At 41.0% G+C, this 20,320-nt stretch overlaps 1 protein-coding gene across 1 annotated transcript in view; it reads right to left on the reverse strand.

Moving 5' to 3' along the window:
- Positions 1-20,320, reverse strand: part of ESR2 (estrogen receptor 2) — a 52,957-nt gene that overhangs the window by 15,165 nt on the left and 17,472 nt on the right. Inside the window, exons 2-6 of the mRNA XM_077298522.1 lie at positions 16,023-16,496; positions 12,010-12,185; positions 6,768-6,884; positions 5,806-6,108; positions 5,031-5,169 (exon numbers count right to left, since the gene is read on the reverse strand). Coding sequence (XP_077154637.1) covers positions 5,031-5,169; positions 5,806-6,108; positions 6,768-6,884; positions 12,010-12,185; positions 16,023-16,450 — 1,163 coding nt within the window. The 5' untranslated portion in view covers positions 16,451-16,496. The remainder of the gene's footprint in view (positions 1-5,030; positions 5,170-5,805; positions 6,109-6,767; positions 6,885-12,009; positions 12,186-16,022; positions 16,497-20,320) is intronic.

The raw sequence follows: 20,320 nt of genomic DNA on the forward strand, positions 1-20,320 counted from the left end.
TAAATAGCACTGAATTGTAAAGCACACAGCATGTGTGCTGTAGAAACAAACCAGACACTTATCTTTGTTGATTTGGCAGCAGGGCAGGAGGAACAAGACAGAGATGCAAAACCTCCAAGAACAATGGACAACTGGCAAGGGCTAATGAATCCTGCACACCTAAATACCCCAGTCAGAGCTGCAATCAGCAGGGACACCTGCCCAGGATTGCAACCCAGGGACAACTGTATTACCACCAACAACCACCGGAGGGAACCCAAGAGCAGAATTCACAACAGGGCTCTATCCCAGGCTAGAGAAAATCACAGAAGGAAGTTCCAGCCTATACTGCTCTTGGAGTTGTAGACTAACCCAATGGCATGACAGTATCAACACAAGAGAGATAGTTTAAATGTTGTCACCAAAGAGGAAAACAGAGGGGCTTCTTCCTAATATTTAGATACGGGACCAAGTAAGCGAAACAATTTAATGTTCTGGTCTCTGGACGAAGGAAGACCACACAATTCTTCTAAGACTTTTCAGCAAGCCAAGGGTTGCACATCACTAGAAACATCAGGGTTAAGGCTCAGAAACTTGGCAATGTAATTAAAGATTTATATTAGTGCAAGTGTCTTATTGGTTTCATGTAGCAAAATAACAGAACTTCAATGTTCAATACAGAGGAGACTTTGAGCTGAGAAAAAAAATTAGAAGATTAACAGAGAAGAAGCCAAAATGGCTTTAAGGGATTGTACCTGGCAGCTGGCTGAACGATTGAACTTTGTGTAATTGGAAAGAGCGATTAATGTGATACTATGTTTATGTATAACATCAGCTATAACATTCCTAAAGGATATATTATTACCAGAAGATCAGTGGTGGTGGCTCTAGTTGGTGGTTCAATGCCTAGTGGATCCCAAGAATGGCCTATATCATTGCCTACTATCTATGAGAATATGGATACTTGGGAAGCAAATGCAGATTATGGAATGGGCACATTAGGTGCTTGGTATTAAAAAGAAAAAAAAAAAAGAGAAATGTCCTCCATTCCAAGTTCCAAGATGAGGAACAATTTAATGTGAAAATTGGGGACCAGGAAGCCGGAAATCTAACGTTCCTAACTCAGCCTCTGATTTTCCAACTTGAAGAAGGGACATTTCAGTGCTGGATCACCATCTTGTGAAGGCACACAACTAGAAAACAGTACTTGGCCTTCAAGAAAAAGTTTAAATAAAAATTGTATAAAAAAGGAAGACAAGTAACAGTCTTTATCAGGGGAACCTGGGTTCATTCTCAAATGTTCTACTATGGATGTTTCTTAATACATATTTACTTGGAACTACAGCTGTCAAATTCGAATTGACCCTCTTGTTAACACAATGCGGAGAATGAAGAATATTTCAGCACATAACTCCAATCACAAGAGGGTTCACGGGAGGAAACAGTGGTTCAACTAAAAAGGCAAAAAAAATCTGTAATTTGCAAGTCATTCAAAGGAAATTGGCATAGATTCCGAAATGCAGAAGAAGCTGCAGTACATTGAGGAGCAAATTAAGAAATAATGAGTTGCCTTGTGAGCGCTCTCTCCATGGTTCAAAAGCATTTGAAGATTTTGTTATCCTGACATGGAGCTCAGGGTTTTGCCGCACGGATCACAGAATTTACTTGTAGGAGGGATGTCTTAGAGCAGGGCGGTGGCGAGGATTTTTAACAAGTGTTATTTCGAGTGTAAAAATGATTTAATAGGATGTTTGTCGGGTAAACAGCTATCAGCTAATAAGAAGAATGAGTCACAGGGAAAACAAGAAATGTTACCGTATATTCACAACATTCCACCTTTATTTAAAGGGTTGTATGAGATCAGAACACGGCAATACTGCACATGGCCTATTCACAAGAGTGGTGCCATTTCTAAACGAAATCAGGCAAATAACAATTTATCAGTGCAATTTTTAGGAGTCTAAGCCCTTTTTCAGATGGACCCATTTTCTGTCGGTGTGATGCCTATGTGTGTGCGATGCACAGAACACTGACCAATATTAGTCTGTGTGCCAGTGCACACGAGTGATCTTCCACTTAAACCCATCAACCAAAAGGAAAAAATAAAATGCACTATTCTAGTGCATGCAATAGTGCACAGCTACTGCACCAGTTCACAATGTGGATGAGCGCACAGAACTGTCGATGTGAGTGACACCATTTTCAGCCCAGTATGAACTATAACTGTCCTTTCAACCTGCCTCTATCATCACAAGGAGGCTGTCCAAGGACTTCTATATTGATCACCTATCCTTTGAATAAGTAATCAATATTAGATCGTTTGGGTCCAACTTCCAGCACCTGCCCTGATCAGCTGTTCTTAGCTCCTCATGGAGGTACAGAGTCCAGACCACCACAGCTCAGTACACCGTGTAGTGGCTATTCTTAGGTACTGCAGCTCAGCTCTTGCGGAAATTAATAGGACCTGAGCTGCAGAACCTGAGAAAAGCCATTAAATTCTGTCTCTTTACACAGTTTACATCCAACCATGGGAGTTCAAATAGCTGAATAGTAGTAGGTGTTGGGTGTTGGCCCCCCTCCGATCTGATACTGATGGCCTATTCTACATTGGAGATCGATGTGGCAGTCCTGCAGAATCAATTTAATATGTCCAGGGACTGTCCTGAATCTCATGCTCTGCAACTTGCTATCCATACACTTTGAGTGGGTAGTCAATCTTCATTACCATTGTGCCAGCACTAAAGATGTTGGAACATCCTTTCCCTCTCTTCCCAGCATGCATTGCTTCTTCCTGACCTACCCTGAAAAGACAGCCTCCTTATCTATGAGAGATGAAGCAGGAGCAGGGAGCAAAAAGATCCAGCTACACATCCCATCAAGAGATAAAGACCCTCCCAAACTTCCTGTATTTGCTGCTAGATACAGATTGCGCTTGACAACAGGCAGCGGACAGCAGGTTACACAGGGAGGACACACCTAGAGACAGGCATTTTGTAGTGGGTTTTCAGGATTGAGACATTTCCACATTTACAGATTTCCAGATTGACTATTTATCCCATTATTTATCAAATAAGATCAAATTATTGGAAAGCACAAGAAGCATGCAAGAATGTGGTCTCCAATACTGAAAGTCATTGACACATGGGAATAAGGAGGTCTCAGAATATGTAGAACAAGCAAGAAAACACAAAGCAGCAAAGTACAAGCCAAGAAAATCTTATTTAATTACAGGAAAAAAATGGTTTTACAATTGACTAAAGTAAAGGATGTCACCCAAAGTGGTTTTCCGCTACAGGTCTAGCGAAGTCTATGCAGTGACTTCATTATTGCATGTTGTATTTAAAATCATTATGGGGGCGTTATCCATAGGAATTATTTTACGAGGCCTTTATCTCATCAGAACAGTGGGACCTCTTTAGAAACAGTCTTTCATGGCACTGTGGTGATGCACAACCGTGAGGGGATATGGCGCCATTTTTACTGTATAGTACACGGCAGCAGACTGCTCCTTCCTATTCCATTGGCTGTCGCAAAGCAAAAACAAAAATTATATATATTGTGAGGCAGTAACCGGTGTTATAGGCAAGGGTTGCTACGTGTCCCCCAGGATGTTCAAGAAACATATGGAGGCCGTGGGAGTGCATTGCAGTCACAGTATTAGTTTTGGGCATGCTATGTGTCCAGGGCAAATATAAGAAAACCTGTTCTATAATTTTTGAAATGGACTACAGGATGGCAGCGGGGCAGTCCTTTTCCTCCCCAGCTCTGGGTTTTCCATGTGGCCGACGGCCACAGGTGCTTTTGTAAATACCCCTGCAGCAGAGGGTGGGGTGTGTCAGTTGTGGTCTTGGGAACAGGCAGAGAAGAAGGCTCTGCAGAGCTCAACCTGTGTGAGGCAACACAAGGCCAAGCAGAGTCAAAAAATCCTGGGACCCTCAGCGTACACGGCGGTGCAGTCGCCCATGGCAACAGGTCATGGACTATCTTTGTTTTCCTGGCTGCAATCCAGAGGATCTGAGTTATGTTTGCCTGTGAGTATGCTGAATATTAAAAGAGACTTTACTTTGAATTTTTCCTGGATCACTGCCTCATCACTGCACAGCATGGATACTGCTGCACTACAATATGGGCACTCACTTTATGGACCCTTTATACAGAATTTTCAAAGACAATTTGAAGTTTATTTATTTACATTCACTTATATAGCGCCATCATATTCTGCAGCGCTTTACAGACATTATCGCTGTCCCCACTGGGGCTCACAATCTAGATTCCCTATCAGTAAATACAGTATCTTTGGAAGGTGGGAGGACACTGGAGAAACCAGAAGAAACCCAACAAAACATGGAGAGAACATACAAACTCCTTGTAGATGTTGTCCTAGGTGAAATTTGAATCCAGGACCTCAGCGATGCAAGGTTCCAGTGCTAACCACTGAGCCACTGTACAGTGCTAACCACTGAGCCACCATGCTGACCCAAGTTATCTCCTAATAGAAAATGGGGACATATCTATGTCCACTGTCCATGGTAGAATAAAGTGGTAGTGATGCTCGGAAAGTGCCGCACCGATTTAACTTCTTTTGGGATGGTGGCATAGGCATCCATTTTAATCAATGACCAATCATTATATCAGGCTATGGCACAATGAGTAGAAGAGGGAAATTAAACAATTAAACTTCCCCAGAGTCATTTAATCATCTTAAACAGAAAGACTTTCTTGGAAGACCTTATGCATACCGAATAATTACCACCACTCGTGAAGTTGTGATATTTAGAATTTAAGAAAGCAAAGAGCTTTCTAAGCACTCTTGTAATGCATTACGCTCTCTTAGCGAAAATCTTCCTTTTAAAGGTTCTTGACGCAGATATGGAGCCAGCAAGGCCTCACACCTCCCCTAATTGTACAACCAAGTAAGAAATTACAGCCTGTATAATTTAAAAAAGAGATGTCCAATAACATTTTTGAAACTTCTAAATTATTTTGTCCAAACTACTAGAGAACGTGACAGCAAAAATATGGAAAATAATTTTAGATATATTAGGACTTACCTGTCAAGAGCTAGATCTGGGGCAAAGATGAGCTTTCCAGGTTGATCAATGGACCGCCACATCAGACCCATCATCAAAACCTCCAGCCAACAGCTTTCCAGTAGCCGTACTTGATCATAGAGGCTTAACTCTATAAAACCTGCAAAAACAAGAAGTCTTTTTTTTAGCAGACCTTTAAAAGGGTTCTCCCAACTATGGCCATTTATGGTCTACTCGCAGAATTTGCCATAAATATCTGGAGAATGCAGGTACCACCTCTGGGGAGAACAAGGTTCCCCAATCTGATTGGAAAGAAGACTGTTATATTCAGGTAAAGAATTAATAGAGGTGCCAAACATAATCACGGCGCTCTTTTGACCCCCAGAAAAAACGGTGTCAGTGGTGGTTGTACTCATATTTTTGGTCCATGACAATGACCCCAACCACTCACTGTGGATGCAACTAAATACTGTCCCATTCACTTGAACCCCAGTATCTTTGGTCTTGTGATCAGCTGGAGTCACAGAGGATGGACTTAGTGTCATAGTAAAACCCTTCTAACCAGTTGTGTAACTTCAAAATTGTGGGCCCCAATGCAAATTTTCGAACAGGACCCAAACTATCAGAGATCTTTAAAAGTCATTAAAAGAGACTTTTTTGACCACTTAGACCTTAGGCCAACTGCAACCTTAGCACCCACCATACCTAAATTTCTACTTTTAACTGGTAAATTGTAGAATTTTGGTCTGAAAGCTAGAATCCAGTAATATTAATCTAAAGATATATTTTTTCATACCTGGGATTTTCTTGGCCCAAGCGATCATGTGAACCAGCTCCTTGTCAGCTAGTTTAGTTAGCGACATCATCATGGACGCCTCGGTGAAGGGCTTACAGGGACGGTTCATCAGTAAAACATTCGGCGGTTCAGCTTCAATGAGAGACAAAACAAACTGTTCTGGGCCAATGGAGCAGGGGAGGACATCTTTTACTCGGCCTATAGTTTCAATCACTTTTTTGTTTCTCCCAAAACAATGCATCTGTTCCTCAGAGTGACGTCGATGACGTATGATGCGATACCCACAACGTTCACGTCTGGTTCCTGGTAACAAATATACAAAACATAACATTATTTAAAAAAATATATATTAATCCTAAAATGTCTTTAGGCCAAGAGTTACTGCAGGGGGAAGGGAAAGAAGAAAAGGTCAAAAATAACCAAAGTGGCAACTCGCAACCCCCTGTAGTTGTATTTCAGGCTCCTAAGTGGTTTATAGAAGTTTCATAAAAGTAAAATAGAACGATCTAACCTACTAGTAGGTCACCTTACTACTCTGATGTAGCATGTAAAGTAAGCCACCTTTTTCAAACATGTTGAGTTGCAAGAAATGTTCCCAATATGGGTTTTGAAACTCTAGACAGAAGTGGCCAGTGCTTTTTGCCTCTCCAATAAGTCTTTGGTAATTTTCCCACCACCTTGCTTGCCTGAATTATGGTACGTCTGAGTCCTACATAGGCTTTCGCCAGCTAGTAGCAAAGAGGATGGGACAAACTAGAAATGGTCTGCCAAAAAGTTTTACAGCATCTGCCTCCATGGTACAGTATCGACAACCTTTGGTTTTGCCGAGTCGGGTGCTACCCAGGAAATGGTACATTAAATAGGTCCAACTTGTTATAATTTTAGTGCAAATTTGCAAGGGGAAAACAGTAATAATATTCTTAAAGAGATCGTGATTTTACAATGCGAAAGAAAAACCTCACCACATTTCATCATCCCAACTTCAAAGCACTTGCGCAGTCGACATGCTTGGCAACTCTTGCGCCTGTTTTTGTCTATTGTGCACTGGTTTGTGGCAGGACAGATGTAATCATTATGTCCTACAAGAAAAATAAAAAGAACAGTGTAAAAGTTAACAAAGCAAATCACAAAACTGAATACTTAATTTGCTTCGGAATTGTGCTCGGTCACAGACGATCTGTAAATAATCGACATGGTACATAAAGGTCACCATCACCAACACTCTGCTGACTCAATCTAAGAGTAGGTTTGGAGCTTTAAGGTCGGCATAAAAACAGTGTGCTTCATAGTATGGGTTTCCATGGCTGAGCAGCTGCATGCAGCCTTACATCACCAAGCACAATGCCATGCCAGATGTCGGATGGAGTGATGTAGAGCCACCACCACTGGATTTTGGAGCAGTGGAAACGGGTTCTGTGGAGTTAAGAGTCTCAATCTGGCATCTGATGGATAGATCTGGAATTGACGAATGCCAGGAGTGCATTGTGCCAACTGTCTATATAGTGAATATTGTATTTTTTTTTTAATCTTTTTGCTTATTAAAGAGCAGTTTTTTCTGTTCACAAGTTTGCTTTGTCATTTTTCCTGTTTTGATTTGTTTTCGTTCTAAGCAAAACCTATACCAACATAGTAAGCTGTACGTAAAGGGCCTCTAGGCACAGAATTCAAAGAAAACCTACATAAAATATATATTTTACGTTTTATTAAATAATACTTTAAAACAATTGAACGTACAAGGAAAAAACATTAAAAGTACTAAAAATCAGTGAGTGCTGTCATCATCCTCTCAAAAAAAGAGATACGTAAAAAAAAACAGATGAAAAAACTAAGACTACACATAAATAGTCTCAGCATTGAAAACAGATACTTCAATAAATATATAAGCCCAAAATGGTGAATTTTAAGCATTCAATATGAGTATAACAACATATGTATAATATAAAGGGTTGGAAAACTGATATCACATTTTAATAAATATAAAACAGTGGCATTTAGAAAACCTCACCAATCACTGGAAAGGCAACCAACGTGGGTTTCGCATCAAGCTTTGTCAAGGGATGTCACTGTGCATATTTATTTGTGACATCACTTTTCCCATTTTTATTTTTTTTTTTACATCATTTGGCTTAACATTCACCATTTTGAGCCTATATTTTTCTGTCAGTATTTGTTTTCAATGCTGAGAATATATACGGTATGTATTTTCCATGTTTTTCATCCGATTTCTTATGTATTTGTTTTTCATGTCAATACTCACGGATCTTTGGTACTATTAAGTTCAATGAAATGGTACTTTACAAGTTCAATTATTTTAAAATAGTATTTAATAGCATTTATTAAATATGTATTTGGTACAGTAAAGAAATTATTGCTGCTCAGTGGATAGCCACCCTAAGAAAGCAAAGAAAGATTTAAATGGTGCAGGGAATCCTACTACAGAAGTGAATATTGTGCCTCCAGATAAATGTTAACCTCTATTTAGGACAAGCACAACACAAGCTCAGTCTGTGCCCGGTAGGCAAGTAGTCTGCACTAATGATTCCCATGGCTGACAATTATCCAGGGATTATGATCCACCAGAAAAATCGAAACAATGTGCTCACTAATTAGAGAGGAGGAAGAAGAGCAGGATGGCGGCACTCCAAGGCAGACTTTGCTTTTGACAACTTATCGGTTGGAGATCAAGGAGCCCACCTACTGATCCTGCACTGATCCTTGGTGGTCAATGTCCTCGGTTAGCTTGTCTTCATGACTTGTAGGTTGTCATGACTGTGCTTTGTCAGAAGAAAAGTGAATTCTTCACAGACCGGGAGGGTTCAAATCACTAGGAGCTAGAGGTCGGCACTGGACTCATGGGCTGCATCCATCTACAGGTCCTGAGCTGCAGATTTAGCTGCCAAAAGCACATCGGCAAGAAGCCGATAAATCCTAAACTACTCATTGAAATGGTATAAACAACCAGCGATCTACAGAGTATCAAGGGTCTATTCACGTACAAAGAGGCCGGTTTATTTTGAGAACCTACCTAATATTCCTTTCTACAAATCTATTAACCCTCTGCACAACTCTAGCATACAATATGTCTTTGCATTCAGTCCCTATCGGAACTTTTAAGGGAGTTCATCAGCACATTTTTACATCTGGCAGTGGTGGTATGGCTATACAGGTGCATGTCTCCCAATAAGAAGGATACCATTTCTGTAGAGATCCGATGCATAAGTCATATGCAAATAAGGCTGGAAGTGTACAGAGGGCGTGCCAATGACCATAAAAGCAGCAGTCTAAGGCCGGGAACACACATACGCAAGATATGGCCCAGTCTCGCAGGTGAAATCCTTCCTCTGGCGCCGGCACTCCGGAGCGGAGCGTGCAGCTCCATGTGTTGCTGTGCGGCTGCACGCTCTGCTCTGGTGTGCCGGCGCCAGAGGAAGGATTTCACCTGTGAGACTCGGCCGTATCTCGCGTATGTGTGATCCCGGCCTCAGTGCACTTTCAGGAAGAGTATTCATCAGTCTCCTTTCAGTAAAGGCAGGAACATAATGACTGATAACAAAGGATGCATAAATCACAATAGATAATAATACAGCTTCCCCTGCTCCCCTACCCTTCACAATCACTTTTTTACACGCTCATTAGATGCTTCAATAAAATAGAGTCTGAGTCAGTCTATTGCTGCTAATGTACGTGTGCATTTCCTGAAAAAGGAAGTAGGAGTCTGCAAAAGCCCCAGCGGCCAGTGTGAGAATTGCAAGATTTCTAATTTGCAAAACAGATTGTAATATGGGGAGAAAAGTTTTAAAAAACACATTTAACACAAAAAAATATAAAAAAATAGGTTTATTTTCTGATGATAGCTTCTCTTAAAGATATCTCCTTTTACTCTATAATGCAATGTTCTGGAAAAGAGAGAGAAGGGCATAAAAAAAGATGAATTTCGGTAAAGACATGACCTATATTCAGTTGGCGCTCATTGTTACGCGCAGCATCCTTGCATTGGTTCTCGCACACAGAACAATCTCTGGTCAGAGAAGAATTGTCTCTCTGTGATTTCAGATGTTCCAGTATAAAGTCTAAACCAGGACATGAGGTCTCTAATTACAGCTCTCGGAAGTTCAGCGTAATCCACAGGTATTTCTAACTGCTAGAGCCGCTCTGCGGAAAAAGGCTAACTGTAGATAATGTCGTTTTTGCTGCCCTTTACAAGGGTTTTATTGCCAGAGCTTTTAAAGTGCAAGATGCTTTCTCTAGTACAAGACAGCTGCACAGACAAACCGGAGTCAGAGGACATCCAAAACCCAACCTGTACCTCCTCAAAGGCGCAGAAAGCTGCTCTGTCTTAGCCTCATATATCGGACTGTAGCTCCTATTGTTCTGACTATCTCCTGCCTATAAGCAGGAGCCCACCACAAAATCACTACAAGATATCATGTAATAGACTGGTGTCTTCTTATGGCAGAGAGCAACTGCTGAATCGGCATCCACTTTTGCCATGCTCCTTAGCTCCTGAGATGTTAAAGGGAATCTGTCACCAGATTTTTTCTACCCTATCTAAAAGCAGCCCAATATTATGGGCAGGGACCCTGATTCCAGCGATGCGTCACTTACTTTACTAGGTTCAGCTGTCTGTGATAAAATCACAGTTTTCTCTGCTGCAGAGCTAGAAATGAATGCTAAGTTCTGTATAACCCTGCCCACACCACTGATTTGCAGGTTTTTGCCTATGCACAGTGTACACAGAAAGCTGCCATTCAGTGGTGGAGGCATGGTTGGACTACCTGGCAGCAGGGTTACTAATCCTCTATTTATGATCTCCTGTTGATAATACAGTTATTTTATCAAAACTACAGCAAGCAGCCCAGGAAGTGACAAACTACCAGTAGCAATAGAGAGGGTTTTATTTTTGACTGGATTTTGGGTCCGGGATTTAGGAGCAACCAAAAGAGCCTGGGTGCGACAGGTAGGTCCTATACTCAAGGGGTCTTACAGGTTTAATAACAGGCAGCTGGAATAAAGGTCTCTGCCCCTACATTATGCTACTCTTAGATTACATAGCAAAAACCTGGTGAAAGCTTCCCTTTAAAAGGGGTTGGACAGAAGATTACAAGTTACATCCTATCGGCTATTTTTCCAAAATGTTCTGAATTTGAACATCTGTGGAACATTGACAGAGTACAGATTGTGATGTCCGGACTCATCAGTCTCATAGGCATATATGAGGCTTTGAGTTGGGGTCGGGCCAAACATCAGTCTGTACTCAGTTTGTGTTCCACGGATGTCTGAAATTGGATTTAGTGTTTACATAATATTGTGTTCGCTAGGGGTTTTTAGAACTGGTACACCACCCACCAATTATGAGTGCACTGGGATCAAGAGTCACCCATTTGAATGGATCAGTAGTTACACATGGCCATTACATTCAAAGTCTGTAGGACTGCCAGGGATAGCAGACCCAGCCAGCCGAGATGGGACACTTGACCCCTTAGTCTTGTGATTGGTGGGGAGCCCCTTTGGATGGGTGATATTGGAAAAGTACAATTTTGTTGCTAACAGTTAAAGGTTTTACATTCTATATGTTCAAAGAGTTCAGTAGCTTATATGCTGTAGGTTCTGGAGTATCACCCATACACCAGCGTAAACTCTTAAAATTGGGACACCAGCAACTGCATGCTAACTATATAGTCGTTACAAGAATATGCAACATATTTCAGTTGTATTGTATAATATATGGAGTATGATCATGTCAGGAAATTCCTGTGTGTCCACCACGGAAATGGACTTTGCTTTCCCTGCGGATAACAACTTCTTCATAAATCTTATTGCACCCTAGACCATTGCCTACAGTGGCTAACCTTAAAGCCATTTCTAGCATGAATTTCATATAGCTCTGCCATAACTTCTTATAAAACCATTGAGACTGGTGATTATAGCAAACTATTTTATAAATTGGTATTTACCGAATTAACAATTAAAATGCCTAAATTTCCAAACAGAAAAATTACCCTTACACGCAGTGACATGAATAGAATAATAATCTGGCTTTTCACCGGATTTCTATTACACCAAGAAGAACAAGTCATTATCAAGCAGTTGCTAATAATCTGAATACATTAATTACAGCAGAAAACTTGACTCCGCATAATTGAATGTCTTTAATCAACCTCAGCGCTGAAGATTTACATGAATGCAAAGCAGTAAGAAACAGACCTTGGATGCTTCTCTTGAAAAAAGCCTTGCAGCCTTCACAAGACCATACGCCATAGTGGTAACCAGAGGCGTAGTCGCTGCACACTGCACAGAAGTGGGTGTCTCGCTTGGACCCGGGATTACTTCCAACATGGTTTGTGCATTCAGACCCTATAGACTTTCTCTTCATGGTTTCTCTGCAAGAAAAATAGAATTAGGAGAAACTAAGGGAAAGCAAGAAATAGAAGGTCAAGGATTATCGAAATGTCACCCTACACTTTCAGCACCTTATTATAGTCACCTACTTTTCAAGTTTTCTATCTAGAATGTCCTTTTTTTGCTAAGTAACTTCTCAGAGTTCGGTGCAGCCACTGATTGAAGCAAAACAAGGTTCTTTATGGTCCAAAGTTCAGAAGACATCTTGCCAATTTAGGTGTGGCCAAGGACGGTGCCCCTGTGCCAACGACTTTGGATTCAGTACAATGTACCAATCAGGGTTGCCAACTTAATTTTTTTTAGACAGCTTATCAAAAAACACAGACCAACAATTTGTTATGCACACATTGGAAAACCATAATAAAGGATTAAGAATTTAATTGATCCATGTCTACAGCCCACAATACTGATATGACCCCATTATCTGCATCCACTGTGAGCTGTAACATGAAGAAAAAATTACACAGTCTTAATAAATTTTCACATTTCTACAGCTACAAAAAAATAAAAATAAAAAAAATCATGGACCCATCAAATATTTTTTTTTTATATATTGCCGTACTTTTACAGGCTGTCCAGGAATTTGTGAATGGTTGGCAAACCTGGTATCTACAAAACATTCCCATTTAAAAAGTTAGCAGTAGCTATACCAAGTCTCCATGAACAGCAGGATCCTTGGCTTATGACATTGGTGTTCTCCTGCCTATCTTGTCTCCAGCAGTACAACAAAATCTTAAAATCTTCATTAAACCTTCATTCAACCCAACCTTAGTGAAAAAGGGCGGATAAATGGAATTTACCTCTCCTTGTTTTTGTATTCTACGACTCCAATAAAAACAATGAAAGACCATCATTTTAATGCACAAATTAAAAACAAATTCATAAAAACTAGAAGTGCAGCGCCCCAGAGTCCTGGTCGTTGCAGTACTGACGCTCCGCCGCTAAGGGGAGTGATGGTACGTCTGAGGGCACCTAAGGAGTTCACCCAACCAGGTATCACAGACACCAGTACACGTCACACTCTGGCCACCAGGGGGAGCAAAGGGTTCTATGATTAGGCCACTCCTCACAATCTGGTAAAACTGGGGGTCGGACAGAAAGTAAGAGAGAAGCTGACTGGGTTGGAACCAGGCAACATCCTGTGGCAGAGGGTGTTGCGGGGAAAGATTCAGGGGGTTCCCTGTCAGGGGTGGGATCCTGACAGAGGCCTAGCGAACAGAACAGAACGTTACGGAACCGCGCCTGCACTTCATTGCGGCAGTATCTTAAGAAAGGACAAGAAGCGAGGTTTATTGTGGAGAAGTGAGAAACGAGATCGCAGCACAAAGGAGATAAAGCCAGTAGCAGTCGTGCCATAAGACCGAGGCAACATCCTACTGAGGTGAGTAGCCGGAACGCCGAGGAAGTATTGGGCTCCAAGCATTACTTCAAACCAACGGCAGGACAGTTAACTATAGGTTGGCTGTCTCACCTAAATCACCTAAGCAGACATAGGGGGCAACAGTGGGAGAGGGGCGACTCTAGGGTCCCGGAAGAACTCCAGGCCTACCCGTCATACGGGTGCGTCTTAGCCATATCATCTGGGGGACGGAGAAGAACATCAGAACCGATACGAGTTGTGAGAAATAACATCAGAACAGACACAACAGTTGTGAGGACTATCCCGTGGTGCTCAGCAGGGAGGTACTACAACACACAGGCGCTAGAAGGTAGGCACTGATTTCCACCTGCAAAGGGAACTCTGGATGTGCCTTCGGACCGGCCGGTCTCAGCCAGCCCTGTTAGCAGTACTCTGGATTGCGGACCCTGAAGCCTTCAGTAAAGAGGTAAAGAGACTGCAACCCTGTGTCCTCGTTATTCATCGCGACTTGCACCTCACACCACCATCACATCTTTCATTGGACGCCCCTTAGCAGGGTCACGGACCGAGCCTAGCCACTGTGACAACCCCAAGACAGAGACCGAGAGGCCCGGTACTGAGTACCCCGCGGCCCTGCGTCTGGGGGCGCTCCAGAAGTAACGAGGAATAGTAGTAATAAAAGAAGCGCAAATGTTCTAAAGACAGATGGATGTCCAGCCTATCATCTAATGCGTATTGACTCTACCCTCATGGCTGGTGTTGGAGATAAGAGATCAGCATGTTGGATTTTGACTTGCCACATACTTTTGTTCTCATGGTGTTACATCTCTGGCAGAGGTGTCTGGCAGCAGCTTTCCTTCCCTTTTCCATAAAGTACCCACAAATCGACCATGGATTTGTAAAGAGATGTCGGGATGAATAGCTTTTTGACTATATGAGCTTCTAATGGACACGTAGAATAATGGGTTTGGCCATCTTCATGCTCTAAGATGGTCATATACCTCAGAGAAATGGCTGCGCTGTGGACCACCATATAGGCAATGAGTAGCATTAGTGGCCCTATGACTCCAGTTACTAAAAAGGGCTCTTTAGGCAAATTTCATGGCAGTTGGTGTATGCGTTGGAAGATTTCCCAGTGTATATGCCAAATATGAAAAGAACCAAAAGGTCTGAAAAAAAATCCCTTAAAAATAGTATCCAACAAAAACAGCAACAAACAGTTGGAATAACAAGATCGATCACCAAATAAATTACTTTATTCAAAATAACTAATAACTAAAGGGCCAAGATAAAAAAAAAAAAAAAAATCACACACGTTAGAAAATTAAGTGACAGGACCAGACCAAACCATGTAAACAAATGTGAAAAGGTTCAATTATGTGTAATACTGCACTGAGCCAAGCAATTATTGGCAATGCCGATCAGTATATATAAAATGAAACATAAAGTGGACTGAAGACATGCAAAACAATCAAGATGGAATCAATAAGTGGTGCATTGACCCCTGACGAAGCCACCTTAGTGTGGCGACACGCGTTGGGTCTCCGCTTCACCTGCGCTTATGCTATTATGCTATCAGGCTATGCACGGCTAGGGATGGGCTCATGGTATAGTATGTGAACGGCTTTATATAGGGCTTCCTATATTTGGCTTGCATTCAGCCCATGTGGGGAACTGAATTAGGAAAATCACTCCTGTGCACACCCATTAGGGTCATTCTGTCATCAAGGGTGGTGCCATCTATTGTATTTATCAGGATTGTATGAGTGCATATTATGCCATGTTTTGGTAGGATTGTTGCCCATTCTGTTTACCCCTAGGGATTACTCATGGGTTTGCCCTGTTACATCTTGAGTGCACATTTAGTGGTGTCCATATAGGCACCCTCCTATAGAGGTTTGCCTATTTTTCTCTGGCGCAGGTGTCAGTCTTATTATAGGCTGTGTTAGGAAGGAACAAGTATGTTACCTTTTTTAATTGTTTTTAATTGTGTGTTTTTTTCTTAATGCATGTTTCATGTTTGTTAATATTCACTAATAAAGCTGTGTTTATATTTTGTTTAAATCCATCGTGTGGTGATCCCCATTCATGACCTTCCTTTTCTGCTCTTGTTGTTTGCTATACATATCTGTTGGTCAGGGTTATGATCCCACTGTGTGTACCGTGGTGCCCCCTTAAACATATACGATAAGTGGTACATTGCACAAGCTTAATAAATAAGTAAATATGAATATACATTTATGAGAAAATAGACAAAAATAAATTAAATTAAAGCCAAAAACTAATATACAGATCTGGTTGCTTAGTAGAGTTCATCTGCTTGAACCCACTCACTTCTACAAATTTTTCACCTAAACTTCTTCAGGGAGAAGCCTATGCAAAACTCAGTCAAAATTTCGGCAAAGCGGCCAGTCATGGTACCAACATATGCTGTATGCCCCAATAATTTTTCGCTCACCTGGTAATTGGCAGCATATGTTCTTCTGGTTTGGCTTCAAACCATGGACTCCTTGGCGGCTCTGCATATAGCAATGAAGACTGGCAATGTAAAGTTACCGGAGACATATGGTCTGGAGCGGTCCAGAGTACACTTGGACTCATAGTCTGTCTCAGTACAGAACCCTCGGAATCACTAGAATTAGCAGGAATATTGTAGTTTATGACTGATGGGCTGCAGAACGCCAGAGAGGAGTATTCATGGCGGTTATCCATGTATGAAGAAGGAATGTACACTGGACTCTGGTCAACTGGCATAATGTTCTGGTTGCCATTGTATTCAAGAGCAGACGGCAGACCAGATGGGGAACTTTTGATATCAGCTTTGGAGTGTCCAATATGCTGCATTGGCTGCAACTGAGAAAATTCCTTGTGCATGTAAGTCGACATGTTGATTGATGATGGATAAAAAAGTTACTCAATACAACATGGTTTCCTAGAAGAGATAAGGAACATATCAAAGTATTATTTAGCTGCCATCAATATCGACAATGATTCCTCTCCAGTTACTTTGTTGTATAACTCCTATCATATCCAAAATAGACAGACAAGCAGACTAGGCACTCCCTTTAGACATGCAAGAAGGGGATGGTTATTCTAGCACCTTCTGAGTAATCAATGTGTTTAAGGCGTTCAGTATTTGGTCAGTATTTTACATCAGTATGTGTAAGACAAATCCAGGTGTGGAACAATGAGGAAAAGTATAACAGAAACATATGCACCACTTCTGTATTTATCACCCACTCCTGGTTTTGGCTTACACATACTGATGTAAACTACTGACCAAATACTCAACCTGTGAACGTGGCCTAAGGTAAACATATAATTGGGCCTGGAAGAAGCAATTTGCATTGTATATGTGAAAAACACCCAAAGGTATGAACTGGGATATAAACTGGTGTGCATGCAGCGTATAAGCGCATGTTCACACTGGCCACTGAACAGAAAAAAACAAAGACAGAAACATAATGATTGAATACCCTACAGCAAATAAATAAACAGCATAGCGCATGGAAATAATAGACGGTACTTAGGTAACATGTTTTTTTTAAAAAAAATGCAAAAGCCATTTCACCACTTCACATTGACCCGAATTGGTAAGGTAAACGGTAAGGTTTTTAATATTAGAGTTAGGACATGTTAACTAAGTACCGTATATTATTTTCATGCGCTATGCTGTTTATTTATTTGCTGTAGGGTATTCAGTCATTATGTTTCTGTCTTTGTTTTTTTCTGTTCAGTGGCCAGTGTGAACGTGCGCTTACACGCTGCATGCACACCAGTTTATATCCCAGTTCATACCTTTGGGGGTTTTTCAGTCTGTTTGCATCATGTGCATATAAAGGTGTGTCTTGCCTTTTCCTTGACCTGGGCATTATAATGATGCTGTTTCCAACGGTAAGGTTTTTAATATAAGAGTTAGGACTGACCCAATTATGGTCACCGTGAAGTGGTGGGATGGCTTTTTTTTTTTCTTTAATAAAAAAAAACCATGTTAACCAGGTACCGTATATTATTTTCATGCACTATGCTGTTTATTTTATTATGCAGGGTATTTAATCATTATGTTTCTGTCATTGTTTTTTTCTGCATTGTATATGTGCTAAATTTGCTGTGGATATCATGGCCATAGATCATCGCAGACGAATGCATGCATGGACTGGCTGTCAGCTCTCCTGACCCGAGCCCGACAGCCGTATAGAAAAACAGGCTGCCTGATTGTGTCAGGAGAGCCGTCGGCCAGTCCGAGCGTTGTGATGCATTCTTCATCCGTGTTGTATGGCTGTCTGACTGCACCCTACAAGCGTGACTGTGCATTAGGCTCCAGGGTGAAGGGATTTAACCGCATTAGTTGTGTTTGCAAACATTTCCAGGCAAGGGAAGGAGTACACCTATACAGATCTCTGGGTTTATACAGTTCAGAGCAGTCATGATGTGTCAGGATCAGTGATGGTATGTGACTGCAGCATTGATGGAGCTGATAAGAAAAGCTCAGGAGATTGCAGTCAATTTGTGACATAAAACATTACTGCAAAACAAGGTCTCATTCACACATCTGTTTTTTACATACAAGTGCTATCTGTTTTTCATACAAGGATAGTACTCGCACCTATGACAGTCTATGGGAACTGCTCACATATCAGACTTTTTCCTAGGACTGAGTAGTCTGTGCTTCCTCAGGAAGTGAATATGAAACGTGCGTTGGGGTGGAGGGAAGCATTGCACGCTGGATCTTTTGTGGCATCCTTCAGGAATAGGTAAATGATTCCTTCCCTTTCTTGTTACTTATTACGGCATCCATTTTTCATATCAGGCAAATGGCCACTGGGCACATACTGAACATACACCTATGCACTTGCACTTTCTCCTGACATGGATGCTTTGAAAAATACAATAATAAAAAGCTGAGTGGCGCCAAGTATTATAGGGTTAATACTCCTGCTGCGAATATAACAATCACCAGCAATGATTGTGTAAAACCAAAAATCAATCTAAGATAGATATTAAGAAATATCCATATTCGCGCTAATAAAAACCCTGAGAAGGAGAAATTATTCCACAATATGTAAATTAAATCAATCAGTGCATAAATTGCCAAAACAATAAGCTAATGTCTTATAAACACATCACCCCGTCTGGGTGAATGATAATTGGCCTAATACTGGGTGTAAGCAGCTGCAAAATATTCTAAATATGCTTTGAAAAATACCTGCTAGGACATCCCATAACAAGTTCGGGACATATATATTGTGTACACAAGCCTATTTCAATGTGAATAGGATTCCTTCAAACTAATCCTTTTTTTACTTAATTCTCATTAATAATTTTTTTCAAACACGGTCTGTTTCTGGCTTAACTTCCCTTACACAAGAGGTATCTTGTTTTTTTGTACTATTGTCTAAATTATGTCTGTGATTTATTGCTTTATTTTAAAATTTATTAATAAAATGTCACAATATTTTTTAACAAATATATTTGTGTAAGTGGCTATCTCTATATGCCCTGGGCAGTGGATTGGTTTCAGGTCATATTATTTGATTTTTTGCTATATGTCTATGATACCACGGTATTTGGACTCTCTTTTTCTTTGATGATACCATCTCCTGACAGTCCATGAAAATCTGACAGCACTAGGATGTCATGCAAGTCCCGTCCCATTTTGTCAAAAATCTATTGGGGAGTTTGATATGACCTTAGGATCAAAATCGGACATTCACAGACAGTGAAAAGTTATGGACCTGTGAATGGACTATGACAGATAGTCGCAAATACTGGCCATCTGAAGGAGGTCTAAGGCTTTGTTCACACAAAATTCGAGGCTCCTTTTCTGGTGAAATTTTTTGTGTTTTTCACTTTCCTGAAGGTTGAAGAGATTTGGAAGAATTGTTTTTTTCTTCTCAAGTTTTTTTCCTGTAGCCTTTTGATGCAACAGTGGCTAGTATGGAACGGACTCCATCAGAATATGTTTCATACAAGTCACGTGTACTTTTTATTTTTCCCACTTTTCCCACTAGGCATTTTTTTTTTAAACGCCAAGGAAAAAAAATGCTCAAAAAACTTTCTCATGTGAAAAGCAAAAGTGGATTTCGCATCGCGATAATAGAAACATTTTTTCAAGGTTTTGGGTTTTTTTAAGTACTTTGGAGCAAATGCGAAAAAAAAATCTGTGTGCGCATAGCCTAAGAACTAGAAGATAGTAGTATGAGATGTCAGAGTGCCTTCTAGAAGAGAGGAGGAATTGACAAAACAGAAGCTACCAGTTGAAAAAAAGGTATTGTGTAGCTAGGAGAGTCCGGAGGTCCACTAGGGTTAGAGAAGAGTTGCCCTGCACAGTAGTTGAGGGACCTGAAAGAAGTGTTAGCAGGCTGAGAAAGAGTAATGAAAAAGTACTACGATTCACCTAGCAAGGACACAAGAAGAAGCTGCGGGAACAAAACTTCTTTGTGTCATAGCCAGTGGAAGATGCGAGTACGACTGCAATCATCTGTGTTTAATAGAAGTGGAATCGTAAAACCTTGTGCCACCACCAGAAACCAATAGACCATTGCCTCTCTCTGTGAAAGAAGTACATGTGCCTGCTATCAACTGTGCCTGTTCCTGTGCAATTTCTTCAGAAAAGAGAATTCTCTTTGCAACAACAACAGCTGCTTCTGCTCTTTTAGTAGAGTAGTAATTATAGAGGGGTACACAAAGAGTACAACCGGTCACCAAGAGAGAAGTAGCTACAAGGTGAGACTCCTCATACATTTACAAGCATGT

The sequence above is a fragment of the Ranitomeya variabilis genome, chromosome 1 (assembly GCF_051348905.1).
Source record: "Ranitomeya variabilis isolate aRanVar5 chromosome 1, aRanVar5.hap1, whole genome shotgun sequence".
In the NCBI taxonomy this organism is placed as follows: domain Eukaryota; kingdom Metazoa; phylum Chordata; class Amphibia; order Anura; family Dendrobatidae; genus Ranitomeya; species Ranitomeya variabilis.